General features: G+C 39.8%; 2 protein-coding genes across 2 annotated transcripts; one reads left to right on the forward strand and one right to left on the reverse strand.

The window, feature by feature from the left end:
• Positions 1-993: 993 nt before the first annotated feature.
• Positions 994-6,270, reverse strand: ghitm (growth hormone inducible transmembrane protein). The gene is made up of 9 exons (XM_035667813.1): positions 6,131-6,270; positions 5,501-5,659; positions 4,562-4,664; positions 4,137-4,248; positions 3,887-4,028; positions 3,581-3,689; positions 3,154-3,342; positions 1,707-1,878; positions 994-1,614 (listed from the first exon to the last, which is right to left on the reverse strand). Exons 2-9 carry the CDS (start codon positions 5,630-5,632, stop codon positions 1,530-1,532), a joined length of 1,044 nt encoding a protein of 347 aa, XP_035523706.1. The 5' UTR covers positions 5,633-5,659; positions 6,131-6,270; the 3' UTR covers positions 994-1,529.
• Positions 6,271-7,341: 1,071 nt separating this feature from the next.
• On the forward strand, positions 7,342-14,259 carry chst3b (carbohydrate (chondroitin 6) sulfotransferase 3b). Its single transcript, XM_035658222.1, has 3 exons — positions 7,342-7,586; positions 11,537-11,743; positions 11,952-14,259. The coding sequence occupies exons 2-3, from the start codon at positions 11,538-11,540 to the stop codon at positions 13,177-13,179; spliced, it is 1,434 nt and encodes a 477-aa protein (XP_035514115.1). The 5' UTR covers positions 7,342-7,586; position 11,537; the 3' UTR covers positions 13,180-14,259.
• Positions 14,260-16,195: the final 1,936 nt, after the last annotated feature.

Genomic DNA, 16,195 nt, shown 5'->3' on the forward strand with positions numbered 1-16,195 from the left:
GACAGAGCAACTTTTATCCCCAGTAATGCCAGATCTCCTCATGATGAAGCTTTCCCCAATCTCATCCATTATTGCCCTCTTTATCTCTCCCATCTGCAGGGTTTTTTTCGATACACAGTATATATGAATCATACGTGTCCTAAACGTGAACATGATCTGAGAGATTAAAAAACTGCCTGACAGCTGTGTGTTCCACGTGTATGTGTTTTAATGAAGCACCTGCATATTTACAGATGTTAGCATCTGCTGCAAGTGCCCTGGTTTGGAGGTTTAATTTTAGAGGAGCAGCCAGATGGTGGACAAGAGGATTACTATGCTAAGCCTTTGTCATCTGCTGCTACACAGTGACTGTTTATAGACAAATACAAGGTGGACCCCCACTGGTCACTGTAGTCTGGTCAGAGCTGCTGAGGGTGTGGATGACAAATAGTAAATTTAGTAACTTTTGGCCTAATTAATATCAGCAGTGAGGGGTTGTGGACAAAACTTTACGCCAACATTGCCTCGTGCTGATTTTAGATGCTGCTTACAATCTATCTTGGCTGCTGCTCGAGTTAATAGGCCCCTAAAGCTAAATAATTGTTACCTTTAGATAATTACCTGACTAAAAAAAATAATTTATTTAATAACTTATTAGACCACAGTGTCATAACAGGATGTATTACTATATAAATTATATTATCATAGAGCCCAAAAATACAAACATGCATTTGACCAAAATTTTACATTGGATATGCATCCTGTCATTTTTGTTAATGAAGACAAAAATCATAACATTATTTTTTACTCCTTAAAAGCATGTGTTACTGATAACATTAACAGACATGCACAATATCAGGACCTGGAAACCATCATTAACTGTATTACTCAATAATAATAAGGCTTTTCCTACAGTGACTATATCAAGAACCAGATCACCTTCAAGATCACTTCACAACTGAAAACCAAATGATTCACAAAAAAACAACAACAGCAACATGTGACAAAAACACATAAATTTTGACTTGTTTATTGAGTGGTTCCATTGTTGAAATTACTGTACATCTTCTCAGAAATATATGAACTAGTGCCAACCTCATTAACCGATCACAGAAGTGCAATATCAGTGTATAGTGGAGCAAGTGTGTTCCTACAGCATTTATTGTACTGAGTCTGGACCAGTCTGTAGTTGACATATGTATTCTTTTGCATATACCAGATATTCTTCAGCTCTAATTCTCATTTATAACAGAAATAAATATAAAACATAAAGAACACAAAGGACATCTGAGGCAGGCGAAATTATGCTGACAGATTTAACCCATCTGTAACCCCCAGGATAAACCAGATACTTCCACAATCAAGATGAGAACTCTCATTTTGTAATTTCTCATTTTGTGCAATCCTGTTCTTTGCAAACTTACAAAGCATTCATGTTTATTTACCAGATATGTGCAACTTCACTATAACACCTGGCATAGGCTGCTAGTAATGAAACATGATTTTGTTTAGCTCTGTAGAAGGAAAAACTGAAGTCAGAATGCTGATGTTTACTTCTTTCTGCCGCCGCCGTTTGACAGAATCATCACCAGTCTCATGAAGATGTTCAGGGTGTCCATGTAAATCCCCATACACCTGCCAGATTAAAAAGAATTTTAGTTTTTATACCTTGGTGCAAGTACATAACTAACATTACAGTCTGAGAGCTTTAGAGTAGAGTGACTTACGAGTTAATGGGGTCATATTTCTGTACGCCATAGAGCGGGTATGTCTCTGCCCTCTTGATGACCTTCTGTGTATCGTACAGGAGGAACATGCTGAACAGGACCAGACCACCATAGATGGCCACGGAGTACAGGCCAGCTCCGAATGCTGAGGTTGGCGGCAGGAACATTGATCCTAAAGAATACAGGAACATTCAGGTACGGTTGTTGATTCAAAGTGATAGATCTAAACAATTATTGACCATTTATCTAATTATAATATGCATCTAGCTTTCTAAAGTTTCTATAAAAATTACTGACATGTTAAGCTGCCAACATTGTGCACTTGTTCAGAAATCAAGCCATCACAGAAATGGTATTCCATGACTGTCATGTTTCTGTTCTCAACTGCTGCCAAATTAATTTTATAAAGTTAATTAATAAAAAAACTTTTCTTATGTCAAGGTGTATATGGTTAAATAGTGTTAAAATCATGTAAATTAAACAGTGTGAAGAAATGCAAAGTTTTGTTACATGGGAAAGTCTAACTGACAGTCTTTACATCTTTTATGTTTGTATTTCCAATTCGATTAACCACCATGACATTCATTAGTTGAAGTTAAGCACAATCTAATCAATCTGTCCAATCTAAGCAGAACATGCCTGTATTATAGTATGTGCCATGATCCCAATAAAGATTAAGCTATATATAATTTTACACCAGTTGCAAATGAATTCATACAGAACACAGATATTCTACTGTGTGACGTCAACCAAATTAATTAGCATAAATCAACTGGATATTATGATTTTATTAAGAAGTGACATTTCTCACGTGGTACCGTAGGGACATGGTAAAAACACTTAATGTACTGTATGAATATACTTAGCTGTAGTCTTTAATGAAAGGCTCAGTGGAATCATTTGTACTCAAGTACACATCGTGTCATTTACTAAGATGTTCATGATTCTAAACTTTGAGTATCATCAGGTGTAAACACAGAAACACGGTACCACACTTTACTTAACAGACTGCACACTAGACGTTTAATCTATATAGAATTTTTTATGGAGATTTCAGTGAGACCACTGAGGCGGCACAGCGAGTGTGCTGAGGACAATCATGGTGGATTACTTTGTGACATGAACGCCGTGTTTCAGCTGTTTACCTTGTGACTGTCGAGATGGCGGATAAAAGGGCTGTCACCGTGGCAACTTTCCAGAGGTGTTAAATGTTGTTTCACAGCATAATAAAATACTGCGCACGTGGTGTCTGATGAGCCTTCATCCTCATGAATCTATTACTGGAACTGGCCTTTCTCAATCATATCTTATTATCTCATTTATACTTGAAGCAAGATGCCAACACGACCTCTTGTATTCTTGAATTGTTTTCAACTTATAGCACTCAGTACTGTCTGTAGCACATCTGAGGAAGGGTTTTTTCAAGGTGAAATTGCATTATACTAACCAATAGAGGAAGCGAAGACCACTCCAAAGCCGACAGCCAATGGCCCGCCCATATTGAGGAACTTCTCACTTGGGGCACACATGGCCACAGTAGACAGACCTCCCACGATGCCTGCTGTGTACCAGGCGGCCCTCATCATCAGAGGTCCTCCCAGGAGAGTGAGGGGAGCGATGACAGCACCCATCACACCTGATCAACAAAAAAAACCAAAAAGACGACGTGAATACCACGTTCACAACAAACAGATCTGTGCCGTATGTCTAGATGCAGCGTAGAGGTTTAAAATACAACAGCAGCTGTTACACTCTGAGCCTTTACACGACTGCTCTCTAGTGTTCAATTGAGGCAACTACATAACAGAAATAACAAAGCAGAGTGCGACAACATAACAGAATAAGAATTTACCACTACACACTGTCTTACAAACCTGCATGGAGCATCCAAGCGAGGTGTTTGGGCATTGGGCTTTGCTCATATGAAATGGACCTGACCAGCATGCCAGCACCAATCATAGCTGCAAAGGTTGCTCCAATAGCCTGAGTTAAAGCAGACATCAAACATTCATATTAATAACCTGTAAATACACTTAAAAATGTAAAATACTTCTGAGTTACTATTGAAAAGTACTGATTTTACTAAACCAGCTACATATTGTATTAGCCTTCAATTTCATTTGAACATAAACAAATTCCACATCCATCTCTGTTGGAGCTAATTGAGTTATAAAGCTTACCAGCCAGGATCCTCTCATCATCAGACCCATAAGTGCCGGCGTCCTGCTCACTGCTACAGCTGACAAAGCTGTCAGCCCAACACTTCCTGCGAAGTACATGTAGGTGGAGTGGATCCTGTCCTTCACGTACTGAGGCCAGATCCTGCAGAGAGAGGGAAGAACCGGGTGAGTATGGAGATCTTTTAAGGTAACACTTTCTGTCCTTTAAAACAACTTTAAAGAGCTTTCAGTACAAAACGCTGTTACTCACACTGCTTTCTCAATGGCACCGATTTCATTGGACATGCCGAGTCCATAGTAGCACAGAGCTCCAAGGCCAACTGCTGCACCTCCAGCCAGAATCATTCTTCCCATGCTGTCAACTGTGGACACAACAATAATTATTTTGGACACACTTTAAACTGTTTTCCGTTCCTAAACACTCAAAAAGTGTTATAGACAAACACAGTGACACACAGTTAAAAAGTTTGATTTGTGCTTCAAAGGGAAATTTTGGCATTACAGCAATTTAGACCATTTCTACAACCTTTCTATTATATAGAAATATAACATATTATACACTGTATATGAGTTGTTTAATAGAGTGGATAGCATAAACTCCAGTTATGAAACAGTACATTCAAAGTAACAGTATGTAACGTAGTATAATTAACTAGTATATGTAAGAGTCTTTACTTCTGATGGCAGTATCTGTTGCTGGCTCAAAAGCTACATCTTTGAACTGGTCTCTGGCTGTCTTCGCACGGCGGAAACCAAATCTGGCCTTGGAGGAAAATCCCTGGGGAAAGAAATAAAAGCTTTTGACAAAACTGCAAATGTTGATTTTGTGGCTAGGATTTCATGCCCAGCCTTATCAATCACGATGGAAAACAATCAGGGACATGATGATAACATGCCTTAGGCCATTGCTAATTTAACATGTGTACTGGTATATGTCATTTTAATGAACTTCACTTCAACTGAGAACAAATGTTTAGATTTAATTAAAAGAGCAACTGATGGCACAAGGCGGCTGCTGCAGGGTTCAAATTTGTGACTTAGAGGACAGTTTTTTAAGCCTCGTGTCAGACGACGTCGCCCACATCTCTAATTTCTAATGACAACAACATTCGTTCTGAATATCGTTCTGCAGTTTCCTAACCTGCAGGTCAACAACTGCTCCTACTCACAGCTCTGAAGAGGCAACCGTAAAATCTAGAGCGCCAGACACTTATTACAAGCTAAATCCGGTTTACATAACAAATTGGAGAGGGATTCTCTGGCATTTAGTGTGTTAACTGTCCAACTGCAGTCGTTTCCTGCCTCCATCAACAAAAGATGATCCATTTAAAACAGGATGGATACATTTGGATGTACTAAAAGGCTTGATGTATTATATGCAATGTATTAGGCGGGGGTAGTTCCTTTACATTCAACACCAACTATCTGAGTATTTTAATATCTGCTGTTGTGACCCAAGATTAATAGGAGTTTCAGTAATAGTAGTCGCACGTGTTTACTGGTGTGTGTGTGTGTGTGTGTGTGTGTGTGTGGTCATAATAAAAAGTGAAAGCAGCAATCAGAAAGCTTAGAGAAATGTAAGACAGCCATGAATGTGTGCCTGTTGGACAGTACCTGTTGGGGCCTGAGCAGGGGGGGGCAGGCCTTCAGGGTGGGGGCTCTCAGGACTGCAGAGCCCTGTGACAGCACGGGACGCATCCCGGCGAGAGGAAGACTCCTCAGGCACGTCAGCCTCGCCACCAACATGGTCACAATGTATTAATCTGTATCAGTCTGACAGAGAGACAGAGCGTCAGGTACACCCACTGACAGACAGGCAGACAGACAGGTACAACCACTGACAGACAGACAGGTACAACCACTGACAGACAGACAGACAGACAGACAGGCAGGCAGACAGACAGACAGACTATTGGGTATTTGTTACGAATATAACACGTTACGTACGTTAGCGTTACTGTCACAATAACACTGAGCGGTTAGTGCATAAAGTAAACTTTAATATGTAAATATTAAAGTATACATATTATTTATTTAACGTTATATCCTGTCACGTTAGTAAACTAAGCTAGCTAACAGTTAGCACCACATACGTACAAAGACTTAAAGACTCATTTCTTCACAGTCTTTCCCCGAACTACATACATCACGTGGCTTAGCCCGATTAAATCAATTCACTAAAGCCACTGAAAATGAATTAACTCAAGTGTAATTCCAAGAAACGCAGATGTAAACGTCACATACCGACAGAGCAGCGTTCGTCTTTCACCTTTCTGGAAACAAGTGCGCAACTTTCTGACGCAATTGTTTTTTGCAACCTTCGTGAAAATTCTCTACGGGTGCGTCATCATTGAGCGACAGGTCTGATGGGAATTGTAGTTCTAAATCGCGTCACATTTCGTAATCCTATAATCGCGTCGCAAATAGCAATACCAAAATGTAATAATAATAATAATAATAATAATAATAATAATAATAATAATAATAAATTAATAATTTAATTCAATCTTTCACTCAAGTACAAGCTCAGATGTTTCATTTGCAAAGGACACTCATAAAGCATTATGAGTAGATAGAGTGAGAGTATATTATTCATTACATCACTGTTACACGGGTGTAAGGAGTGATGTGTTAATGTAACTGTTCAAGGTGGAGCTAATTTTAACTACTTTACATATATAGACATCATTTTAGTGCACATGCGCCTGTTACAGTCGCTCCCGTCATCTTCTGTCATCTTCTTTTTCTAATTATAGCTTTGTTTTTATATTACTTGTTTGATTTTGTGTTCACCTGTATTTTATTTAAGCTGCACTCTTTCTAAAAATGCTGGTAGAGAGAGTTTTGGTTTGGAAAGTACTGCTTTCATGCATTCAGTCGACACACTAAGTATTTTGATTTATCAGAGATTCTGATTCTGAATCTGATATTTTATGAACTGATCTTATGTTATATAGCCTACATCTTGATCTGCAAAGTAAATAAAAGTAGTGAAGTAAAACATATATATTTCCCCTTGAAATGTAGTACAAGTAGCCTACAATTCTTGAGTAAATGACTTGCTTTTTAATTTAATAAATCACTTTATAGATAGGATCTGTATGTGTTGTAATTATCCTATCAATTTACAGGTCAGTGTAAAAGTTGTGAAGCACAGTCTGCTTTTGTCCACTAGATGGAGTGCTTGCATCTCCCTTTGATCAGACTACATCAATAACTACTAAAAAAAACATAAAATAGGCCTAAATCACAGTAGCACATAACACCATAATCGAGCCAACACCTTGTTATTGACCCTGGCAGAGTTGCCTCTGTGGTTTACGCGTATAAAGTGTGTTTGCCATCTCTTATTACAGATTAGAAATAGAGGGTCTGTGAGGGGTGGTGGCAGTGCGCCAAAGTTGCCATGTGATTCACTGACTCGCAACTGTTGCACTGACTTGTCATTCAGTTCACCGGGAAGCCTGAGAACCTGCAGCCTCCTCAAACATGAGTCCATCTGATCCACAAGTTTCACTCAGCAAAACTGTTCAAGCTGCTTCTTTCGGATTGCACTGTTTTTTCTTGTCACACAAGTGAAGCAGTCTTGGGAAGTAATGGAATTAATTTCTCACCGGAGTCGCTCTTTGAGGGAAGGCTGACCAACTTAACGGATGAGCCGAAGCGGGGACGCCTTCAGACACCACAGCTCCACATGATGGTGGGTATGGAGAGAGGGGAAAACCCTTAAAAATAACTAAACCTTTGGCTGTAAACTAATAATGTCACAGGACTCTAATAACACCTCAGAAATCACTCATAAAACTGTTGCTTATATTAAACAAGGGTCTCATAAAGGCTGTCTTTAAGAGTCTTTTTTATTAAGAAAGCATGACTTCAGTTTGGCCGGTGTGTCCCTTTGACCTTTAAATTGCGGCGCATGCTCTCCAGAGACCATAACCACTGTTGTATTGTAGAAGTTTGACTTTCCCCTATTCTGTTCAAATTAAATCAGGTTATAAATCAACAGCAAAGTTGCTCTCAAAGTCCCTGCCCTTGATTTATAGCAATAACATATACATAATGTGTCATTTGTTTTCCTAACAAACGTGCTTGATGACCACTAGCTATATCTACTCTCCAAACTCAAAATCCCCCCAAATCCCACTGTTTTATCAACACGCATGAATCTCGCCTGCACTCCTTTTCTAAATTAAGCTTGTTGCCTGCATGCCATACTCCACTCTCCTAATCTCCACCCCTCCCCTGACACCCTGACTGCTACAGTTCAAGCGCCTCTTTTGATCACACGTCATACCAAGAAGTGTTGGCACTGCCTTTATGAATAGCAGTTTGTTATAAAGTATTAAAAATAATGATGTTGGAGACTTTTAGACGAACAGCATTTCTGATCACCTCTGACAAAGAAGTTTAACACACCTTTCTAAATAAGTGCGCTCATTAAACTGTCGGTAACCATAGCAACAGGTACTCTATACCATCACATAAACTAATCAATAACAGACTTTCCAAACACATGCATCATGATTTGTTTTTCTTTGTTGAGTGGCCAAGGTGATACATATTATTTAATAATGCACTGTATCACAGTATATGTAATTTTGTATCATGATATTAACATATCTGCTGTATCTCATGTAAATTATACAATTTCAGGAAATTCATAAACATGTAAATAGATAAAATCATAATAATACTACTATATAATGATGTTTTTTGTGTGTAAATCCTGTTTACTACAGTAAATACAGCTATAAAATAAATGTAATAAGAGTATCATGTACTGTAAGTTCCCTTCACTTATTTATATCATCGCCCATAATGACATCAGATGTATTACAAACATAGATATATTGGTATAAGCAGTATTAAAAAATCTATCATGACCCAATCTTAGTCTTATTTTTTCAAAAATTTTATATTTTCTATTCTTTTGTTTTCGTATGTAGAGACATATCATCCTGTAATTATCACGCCTACATACTGTCTGGGTCTAAAAAAAAAATCCAGTGCACTGGGATATTCTTTTAATATACAGTGAACACTTGCAATACTGTGTAAACTCTCTGTATCTCAGGCAAAGTAGGTCTGGCTGGGTGGTGTTTAATTTGTCTTCACATAAGATGTAACATTAAATAAAAGGCAGCTATTAAAAGCATTTGTAGCAAGATGATAAATGGTGCAGTGGCGGTTTTGTTATGAGCAGATGATCAAAAGTGTCATATGCCTCAGTGGTTTGTGAATATTCAAGAATGTCCGTTCATGTGTGTGTTTTTTCACTTTACACAGCAGATGCAATAAGCTGAGATAATTGGTGTACATCTAATTTACCATATAAATGACAAAACCTCAGACCACTTATTTTCCTGAATTGTTGATGTAGCCTTTTTTGGTCTATTTTAAATCACATATTGAGAGACCTAAAACTGCTTAAATACGTACTCAATCCCACAGAACTACACTATTACTGTGGTACTAAATTAATGTCAAATCAACTCATGTCTTATTCATTAGGCAAAATCATTTCTGGTGTTTGTTCAGGTACAGTCACAGTAGAAAATAAACTGTAGAACAAATATGCTGTTCTATAAGTGTAGATTTAGGTTTGGTTTACTTCCACAAACTGTCACTGTGTTCACAATGTTAAATGCACACTGAAGGCTTAAGGACACAGTAATTTCCTTTGGTGCAGCCGACTATCTAACAAGTTCTACATGACTCGTAACATCCAGGGGGGTTAGTCACTGACCCTGTGACGTGTGAGTGACCTGGGAGTTTATGTTCCGCGATCTCAGCCCAAGGGAGGTTTAGAGTCACTCCTGTGTAAAGAGACCTTTGTGGTTGTGGCATGCGGCAGGGTGGTGCAAGACAGAGCTGATTTTTCCTCCCGGTGAAAACGTCTCAGTACACAGGCTGTTCACCTTTTCATTACACGCCGTTCCACGTCAACAGTGCTCTCTATTGGAGCTGTAAACTTCCCGTTCACTCTCAGAGAATTTCGCAGTCAGTGTCCAACCATTCCCTGTGTTTAGACTGCAGTCATTTGGACTGGCTTCTGTGCTCGAAACTGGCCAGGGACAGAAGTCGCAACAGTATGTGAGAACTGGACCTCCAGCCGGGTCATGTATCAGGTTTTTCACTTCCTCCAAAGTGCTGCTTGTTTCATGTCAAACACATGAGCACCTTGCTGTAGTGAGTGAAAAGGTTGGTCTGTTGGTTGTGGCTCGGCTGATTAATAGCAGCAGTTTCACTAATGTGTCGGCCCCCCGAGGCTAGACCTGCAATCGTTTAACAGTGATCCATAAGAAATCACAGGCACACTCAGGATACTGTGTGTAGCACCTGACAGATTCAATAAACAAATGTTTTCACAAACCCAGACGTCTGATTCAGGATTTAAAAAGACCGACTATACACCCTAACTTCAGCATTTATTTTTTGGGCACACATCAAAATGACACTTTGCCAATTTCCTCAGGGTGGAGACTGTCTCATTTACTCTTGCCGTGTTATTGACCCTTTCACTGGTAGAAGAGGTAAGGCAGGATTATGCCGAAATCCGAAGATTAGTCAGGGATCTGAACCAAGCTGCCATTATCTTTAAAGTTAACTAACAACAATCTTTCAGGAATGTGCGAGACATTCCCAAATAGGCATCATTAAATCCACTCTTGCTTAATTTTACTACCCACTGCCTGCCCTCTGCAGACCAACAGAAGTACTGAATGGCCTGCAGGCTCAGAGCACTATAATTTATGTCTCAATGACAAGCAGGATTTCCCCTTCAATTTCAACACTGTGCAGTTATACCTCTCAGTGTTTGGACATGTGTCCCCCTCATCTCAGTGTTTTAGAAGCATAAAGGTGTATTATGAGGAAGCAGCAAGCCATTAGCCCACCACCAGATGTTGTACTGTTCCATGTCACTGAGGGCCTTTGTTGAAAAGATCTCCTCCCAGTTTTGACATGAAGGCACAGCTGGCAGTGTGGCCATAGGCTGCTCTGCTACCTATCAATGGGAGGTAGGATTATCACTCCAACCCAGACAACTCTGACTTTTAAAGCAGGCAGTTTAACAATTGTGGAATTATAGTTTAATTACAAAATTGTACTTGATTGCAGTCTCATATTTCATTTGTGCCCTCACAGTTGTTTTTCTGCTCATTTTTTAAATAACGTCTACAAAAGACTGACTCATAAATATATTTTTTTCTATTTGAACCAGCCTTAAGTCTTGCATGGTGGGTGGGCATGTTCCTGAAATGCACTGGTGCACTTAAAGATAACAAGGACTTCCTCGTGGGAAGAACTGGCTTAGATTCCAGTTAAACACACTCAACTATTTTCTATTCTTACCTTCTTAAGATATGATATTTTTGTCTCTGAGTAAATGTCTCCATCACTGGTTTTGCAGATACAACAAATAGAGGAAGACAAGGTGCGTAGGAAGAAGAAGCACTGTATATAATATGACTCATCACAGTGCAGTTTTACATATGCAATAATAGACTGTCAACTTCCCCATTTCCATGAGTAGTTAAAACAAATTCCTTAAAGTGTTTTGAAATGAGACCCAAGTAGGTTTACTCACAGCCGTGCTCAAATGTGCAAAATGTGTAACTGACAGGTTGATGTTCATTTCATTTACAGGATGAAACATCGCCTACAACCGGGAATACAAATAACTGCAAGGCTCTTTAAGAAGGTGACTAGAGACTTGCGAGATTGGCAGAACCTATTAAGAAGAAGGCATATCCAGGCACCGCTACTTCCAAGAATGAGGATCAAATACACAATATCCATCGTCTTTTTTGTGACACTTGTTATCATTGAGAAGGAAAACAACATTATCTCAAGGTAAGTCCATTTCAGTGATGAATTAACTGCTTTTGTGTTTTCCAGCAGATTTTGTGTATGTTTATGTCTTCCCAGCTTTAAACAGATGTTTTACAAAAACTCCCCAACCAACACAAAATTACTGCAAATGTCAAGTTAAATAACAAGGCTAAACTTCATTCTGTTTCTGAAAGATAATATAACTCTGTGATTTCTCTTGCACTTTCAGGGTGTCAGATAAGCTCACCTTAAAGCAGACCCCCCAGACCCCTCTACAGCCCAGTGGTTTCTTCCACATACTGCAGAAGCACAATGGTTCCTTAACCTCACTCAGCAAGATAGACTCTGCCTTCACGTTGATGAAGCGGCGGCTGGAGAACTACAGCGAGCACCAGGGGTTGTTGAGGAGGGGCAGGAAACACATCCTCCTGTTAGCCACCACCAGGACGGGCTCCTCGTTTGTGGGCGAGTTTTTCAACCAGAAGGGTGACAACATGTTTTACCTGTTTGAGCCGCTGTGGCATGTGGAGAAGATGTTGACGCTCGAGACCGGTGGTACCAACGCCACAGTGGCAGCCAAGGCGTACCGTGACGTGCTCCGGCAGCTCTTCCTGTGTGACTTCTCCCTACTGGAGAGCTTCATCGAACCCCCCCCTGTGGATCACATCACTACCGCCCTCTTCCGCAGGGAGTCCAGCAGCTCTCTGTGTGAGGAGTCAGTCTGCAGCCCCTCTATCAAAGGGGTCTTTGAGCGTTATCACTGCAGGACCAGACGCTGTGGGCCCCTGAACCTGACCATGGCGTCTGAGTCCTGCCTCCAAAAGGATCACAGGGCCATCAAGTCAGTGAGGGTGCGCCAGCTGGAGACTCTCCGTCCTCTGGCTGAGGACCCACGCCTTGACATAAAGTTCATTCAGCTAGTCCGGGATCCTAGGGCTGTACTAGCCTCACGCATGGTGGCTTTTGAAGCTAAGTACAAGAACTGGAAGCAGTGGGCTATGGATGGGGATGTGCCCATTGATGATGATGAAGTAAGAAAGTTGAAAGGGAATTGCGACAACATAAGGATGTCCGCAGAGATCGGCCTCAGACAGCCGCCGTGGCTGCGCAGGCGTTACATGCTGGTGAGGTATGAAGACATTGCTCGGTTCCCCATGAAGAAGGCAGCAGAGATGTACAGGTTTACTGGAATCCCGTTCCCTCCACAAGTGAAATCCTGGATCTTGAGGAACATCCAGGCCTCTAAGGAGACCAGCGGTGTTTACTCCACACAGAAAAATTCATCAGAACAAGTAGAGAAATGGAGGTTCAATTTACCATTCAAAATAGCCCAGGTTGTACAGAAAGTTTGTGGGCCAACACTGAAGCTTTTTGGATATAAATCGGTAAGCAGTGAAGAAATGCTTACAGACAAGTCTATTAGTTTGATTGAGGACAAAGTGTTCAACTTTTTATAGAGTTTTACGGACATGAACTCTGAACCTTGATGCAGGAAAACACCCTTTCGAAAAACTCTGGAATCACTGATATTTATTAGGGTTGTTTATCCTGATACTGAGAACTATATATTTTCTGATAGTGTGCTATTTAAAGTTTTTTACTATTTAAAATAGATTGATGAAGAAAATGTATTGTTGAGTGGAAAATACATATAAAGCAATAAGTTTTTCTTAAACTTCAATAAGTATTGAAGCCAGGGTGTTTGAAACATTATTAAAACTTTATATATGGATATAGCATGGTGAGAATAGCTATCTTTGTTTTTGCACTTCCGACTGTTTTCTCTGTTTAATGCAAACTGTATCGTTGGCTTGTCCTGCAAGCCTGTTCAAATATATTTCCTTAGCAAATATAGGAAAGTCCTGATGGATTTTGTAAACAATAATGAGCTGTTTCAAACACTTCCAGGAACTTCTGCTAGTTATTTTTGTCCAGCAACTTCTGAGCTAGCGACATAAGCTGCTTTTACACCAAAGAAACTTGAAACGAAATGTTCATGCATAGCCAAAAAGAGAAAAAAATCAATTGCTTTGTATAGCAATGCTTGGAGGAAATAGCAATGTTTTGCCATGTGAATTCTATGTATGAGATTCAGATTGAGTCTTGATCCTTTAGAAGTAATGTATGGTTATTTATTTCTTCGCTTTGCTAAAAGTCATAACTCCAGCTCTGAATGTGCTCCAGAGGTTCTCTCCCCCTGTGTAAGGGTACTTTTCTTGCACACGTATTGCCTACTGTAGTTTGCTGTACATGCATGTTTGTAATTGGCCAAAAGTTGTTTGAAGTTGTCCGCAGGACTGTAAGGACCCATTCTGTAAAAACATATGTTTACACTGCCACTGTATGCAAACATTCCAACTGCAGCTGGTTTGCAGGATAGTGTAAGGTTGGTCGGCAGGTCTCTGTCTGTTGACACAAGTCTCTTGGCTGGTGATAAAAAGAGGCCCTGATACTTTGGCATGCCAAGCTGTTAGCTGATGTTCCAATCTGTTCCTTTTGCATTTTGTTTTGTGACAATAAACCTTATTTTACATAAACTGTAAAACATCTCACTTTTGGCATGAAAATGCTGCATCCATAAGTGTGGCAAAACTGTAATTTAGTTACCTTGTCTGAAAGAGGTTACATTCAAGAGCACAACTTCTCCATTTTTGTCATCTTTGTCACTTATCTTTTTTAATCTAGTTTAGCAACAACAGGATGTAATGTGGTTGAGCAATGTAAAAAATAACCATGAGGTGTAAACACTCAATACAGTACACTGTGAAAAATTCACCTGCAATCAATACAACCTTCCTAGCTTCTAATAGAGCATCCCACTTCAATGAGTATTAATGGGAGTCTGCTCGTACAGCCTGTCTTTGCTAAAGTTATACTAAAAGCAGCACTACATTAGCAAAGAGGAACGGTGGGTACAAGTGGACTCACCAACACTGAAGGAGCATTTACAGATTATTTGCTGAACAACAGTACAACCTCAAAAATGACCACAGTTGGTTCAACACCTCCCTGACACAGTCACAAGAACTCAGGCACAGTGGTGCTTTGAGGTAAATGCTAACATGCTCACAATGACAGAGCTAACATGATGATGTTTAGCAGGCTTAATGTTTAACATGTTCACACAATGGTTATTTGATCATAAAACAAAGTATTGGACTAACTGAAATTTTGGCCTAAAGTTGGCACTATATGAAAATTTTAAGAACATAAATGTGTGCGCTAATATTTGAAGACATTCTACTCAAAACCAGAAATGTTAACATCATGGTGGTGCTGGATGAAAATCTAGGTATCACCAGGATTCATCACCAGGCATCATGGATATGTTCAGTGTGGACAGAAGTGGTGGACCAACAGAATGACATTGCCAGTGCTAAAATCACTCTAACATAGCCTAAAAACAACAAAAAAACACAAAGGTAGCTTTTGTTGCAGGGTTGTTGTATTGCATTGGACTGAGGGGTTGGGTTATGGAACTTTAGGAAGGGGGAAGGGGGTTTCTGGAGCTATTTGACTATCTTACAAGCACTTCTGATAGAGTCTACTGGCACCATTAAGCTACTCTGGTTATTTGGTCCATTACCAGTTAGACTTCTCATGACTGCTCCAGATCTATTTGTGTGCATATAAGTTTTTTGAGCTGTTTTGTGGTTTGTGCAAGAAAAAAAGAAATCTATAAAAACAAAAACAGTTTATTTCATAGTGTTAGTTGTGAAACAAAAGCATTCACTGACTTCGTTCGAGTGGTTAATTCAAGTGTCCCTGGTGCTTTTTTTTTGTTCTACCTAAACCATATGTTTAAGCTTTCTGTATACTGACTAGTTTGTCTCTGAGGAGGCAAGAAGGAAGAACACTGTGAAGGCTGCCTCGACTTCCAGTGTGTTTACCACTGTGGGCCTAGCTATTTAAGTCTGCAAACCTAGTAATTACCTCAACTTTACATATAATGTGGTCCAAGTCATTTTCGTCCACCTGACCCCACCCGCTTACAGAAATTCAGGAAGGCTGTCGTTTATACAGTTTCTTTTTCAGCCTCAGTCATTCTCTTTTACACGAAAAAAGTGAATATTTATTAATGCACTCATCTGAACTCTCACACATGCTAAGAAAAGCCACCTCCGTGCACTTTAAGTACGTTTGCTCATATCAACAGGTCATTATCTGGTTAGTTTGGGCTGGCTGTTCTATTTTTATAAAAAGTGTTCCCAGGTTTGCAGCGTCTGAGACTAAACCTAATGAGGAGAGATTCAACATTCATAAACTCTTATATTGGAGTGGCTTTATGTGGGACGTGTGGAGGGTGGAGTAACTGTATGGTTGGATCAAATATAGAATAACCACTTTCCACTGAATTAAAGCCTTCTCATCCCCCCTCCCCTCTCTGCAGTAAAATGAGGGCATTTAGGTAACCCCACCCTCCTGCTCTGTTATATGGTGCCCTGCCACATCAACTGTGAGGGGTTTGAAATA

This window comes from Morone saxatilis, unplaced genomic scaffold (genome assembly GCF_004916995.1).
Source record: "Morone saxatilis isolate NCDOM2014 unplaced genomic scaffold, NCSU_SB_2.0 Contig1, whole genome shotgun sequence".
In the NCBI taxonomy this organism is placed as follows: domain Eukaryota; kingdom Metazoa; phylum Chordata; class Actinopteri; family Moronidae; genus Morone; species Morone saxatilis.

What these genes read in the sequence shown, in the direction of transcription:
- chst3b (XM_035658222.1), top strand. Translation starts at nt 11,538, where the DNA reads ATGAAACATCGCCTACAACCGGGAATACAAATAACTGCAAGGCTCTTT. An exon ending in GAAAACAACATTATCTCAAG is followed by an intron (nt 11,744 to 11,951) that starts GTAAGTCCATTT and finishes TTGCACTTTCAG; the next exon opens with GGTGTCAGATAAGCTCACCT.
- ghitm (XM_035667813.1), bottom strand. Translation starts at nt 5,632, where the DNA reads ATGTTGGTGGCGAGGCTGACGTGCCTGAGGAGTCTTCCTCTCGCCGGG. An exon ending in TGATGAGAGGATCCTGGCTG is followed by an intron (nt 3,690 to 3,886) that starts GTAAGCTTTATA and finishes GCTTTAACTCAG; the next exon opens with GCTATTGGAGCAACCTTTGC. An exon ending in AAATATGACCCCATTAACTC is followed by an intron (nt 1,615 to 1,706) that starts GTAAGTCACTCT and finishes TTAATCTGGCAG; the next exon opens with GTGTATGGGGATTTACATGG.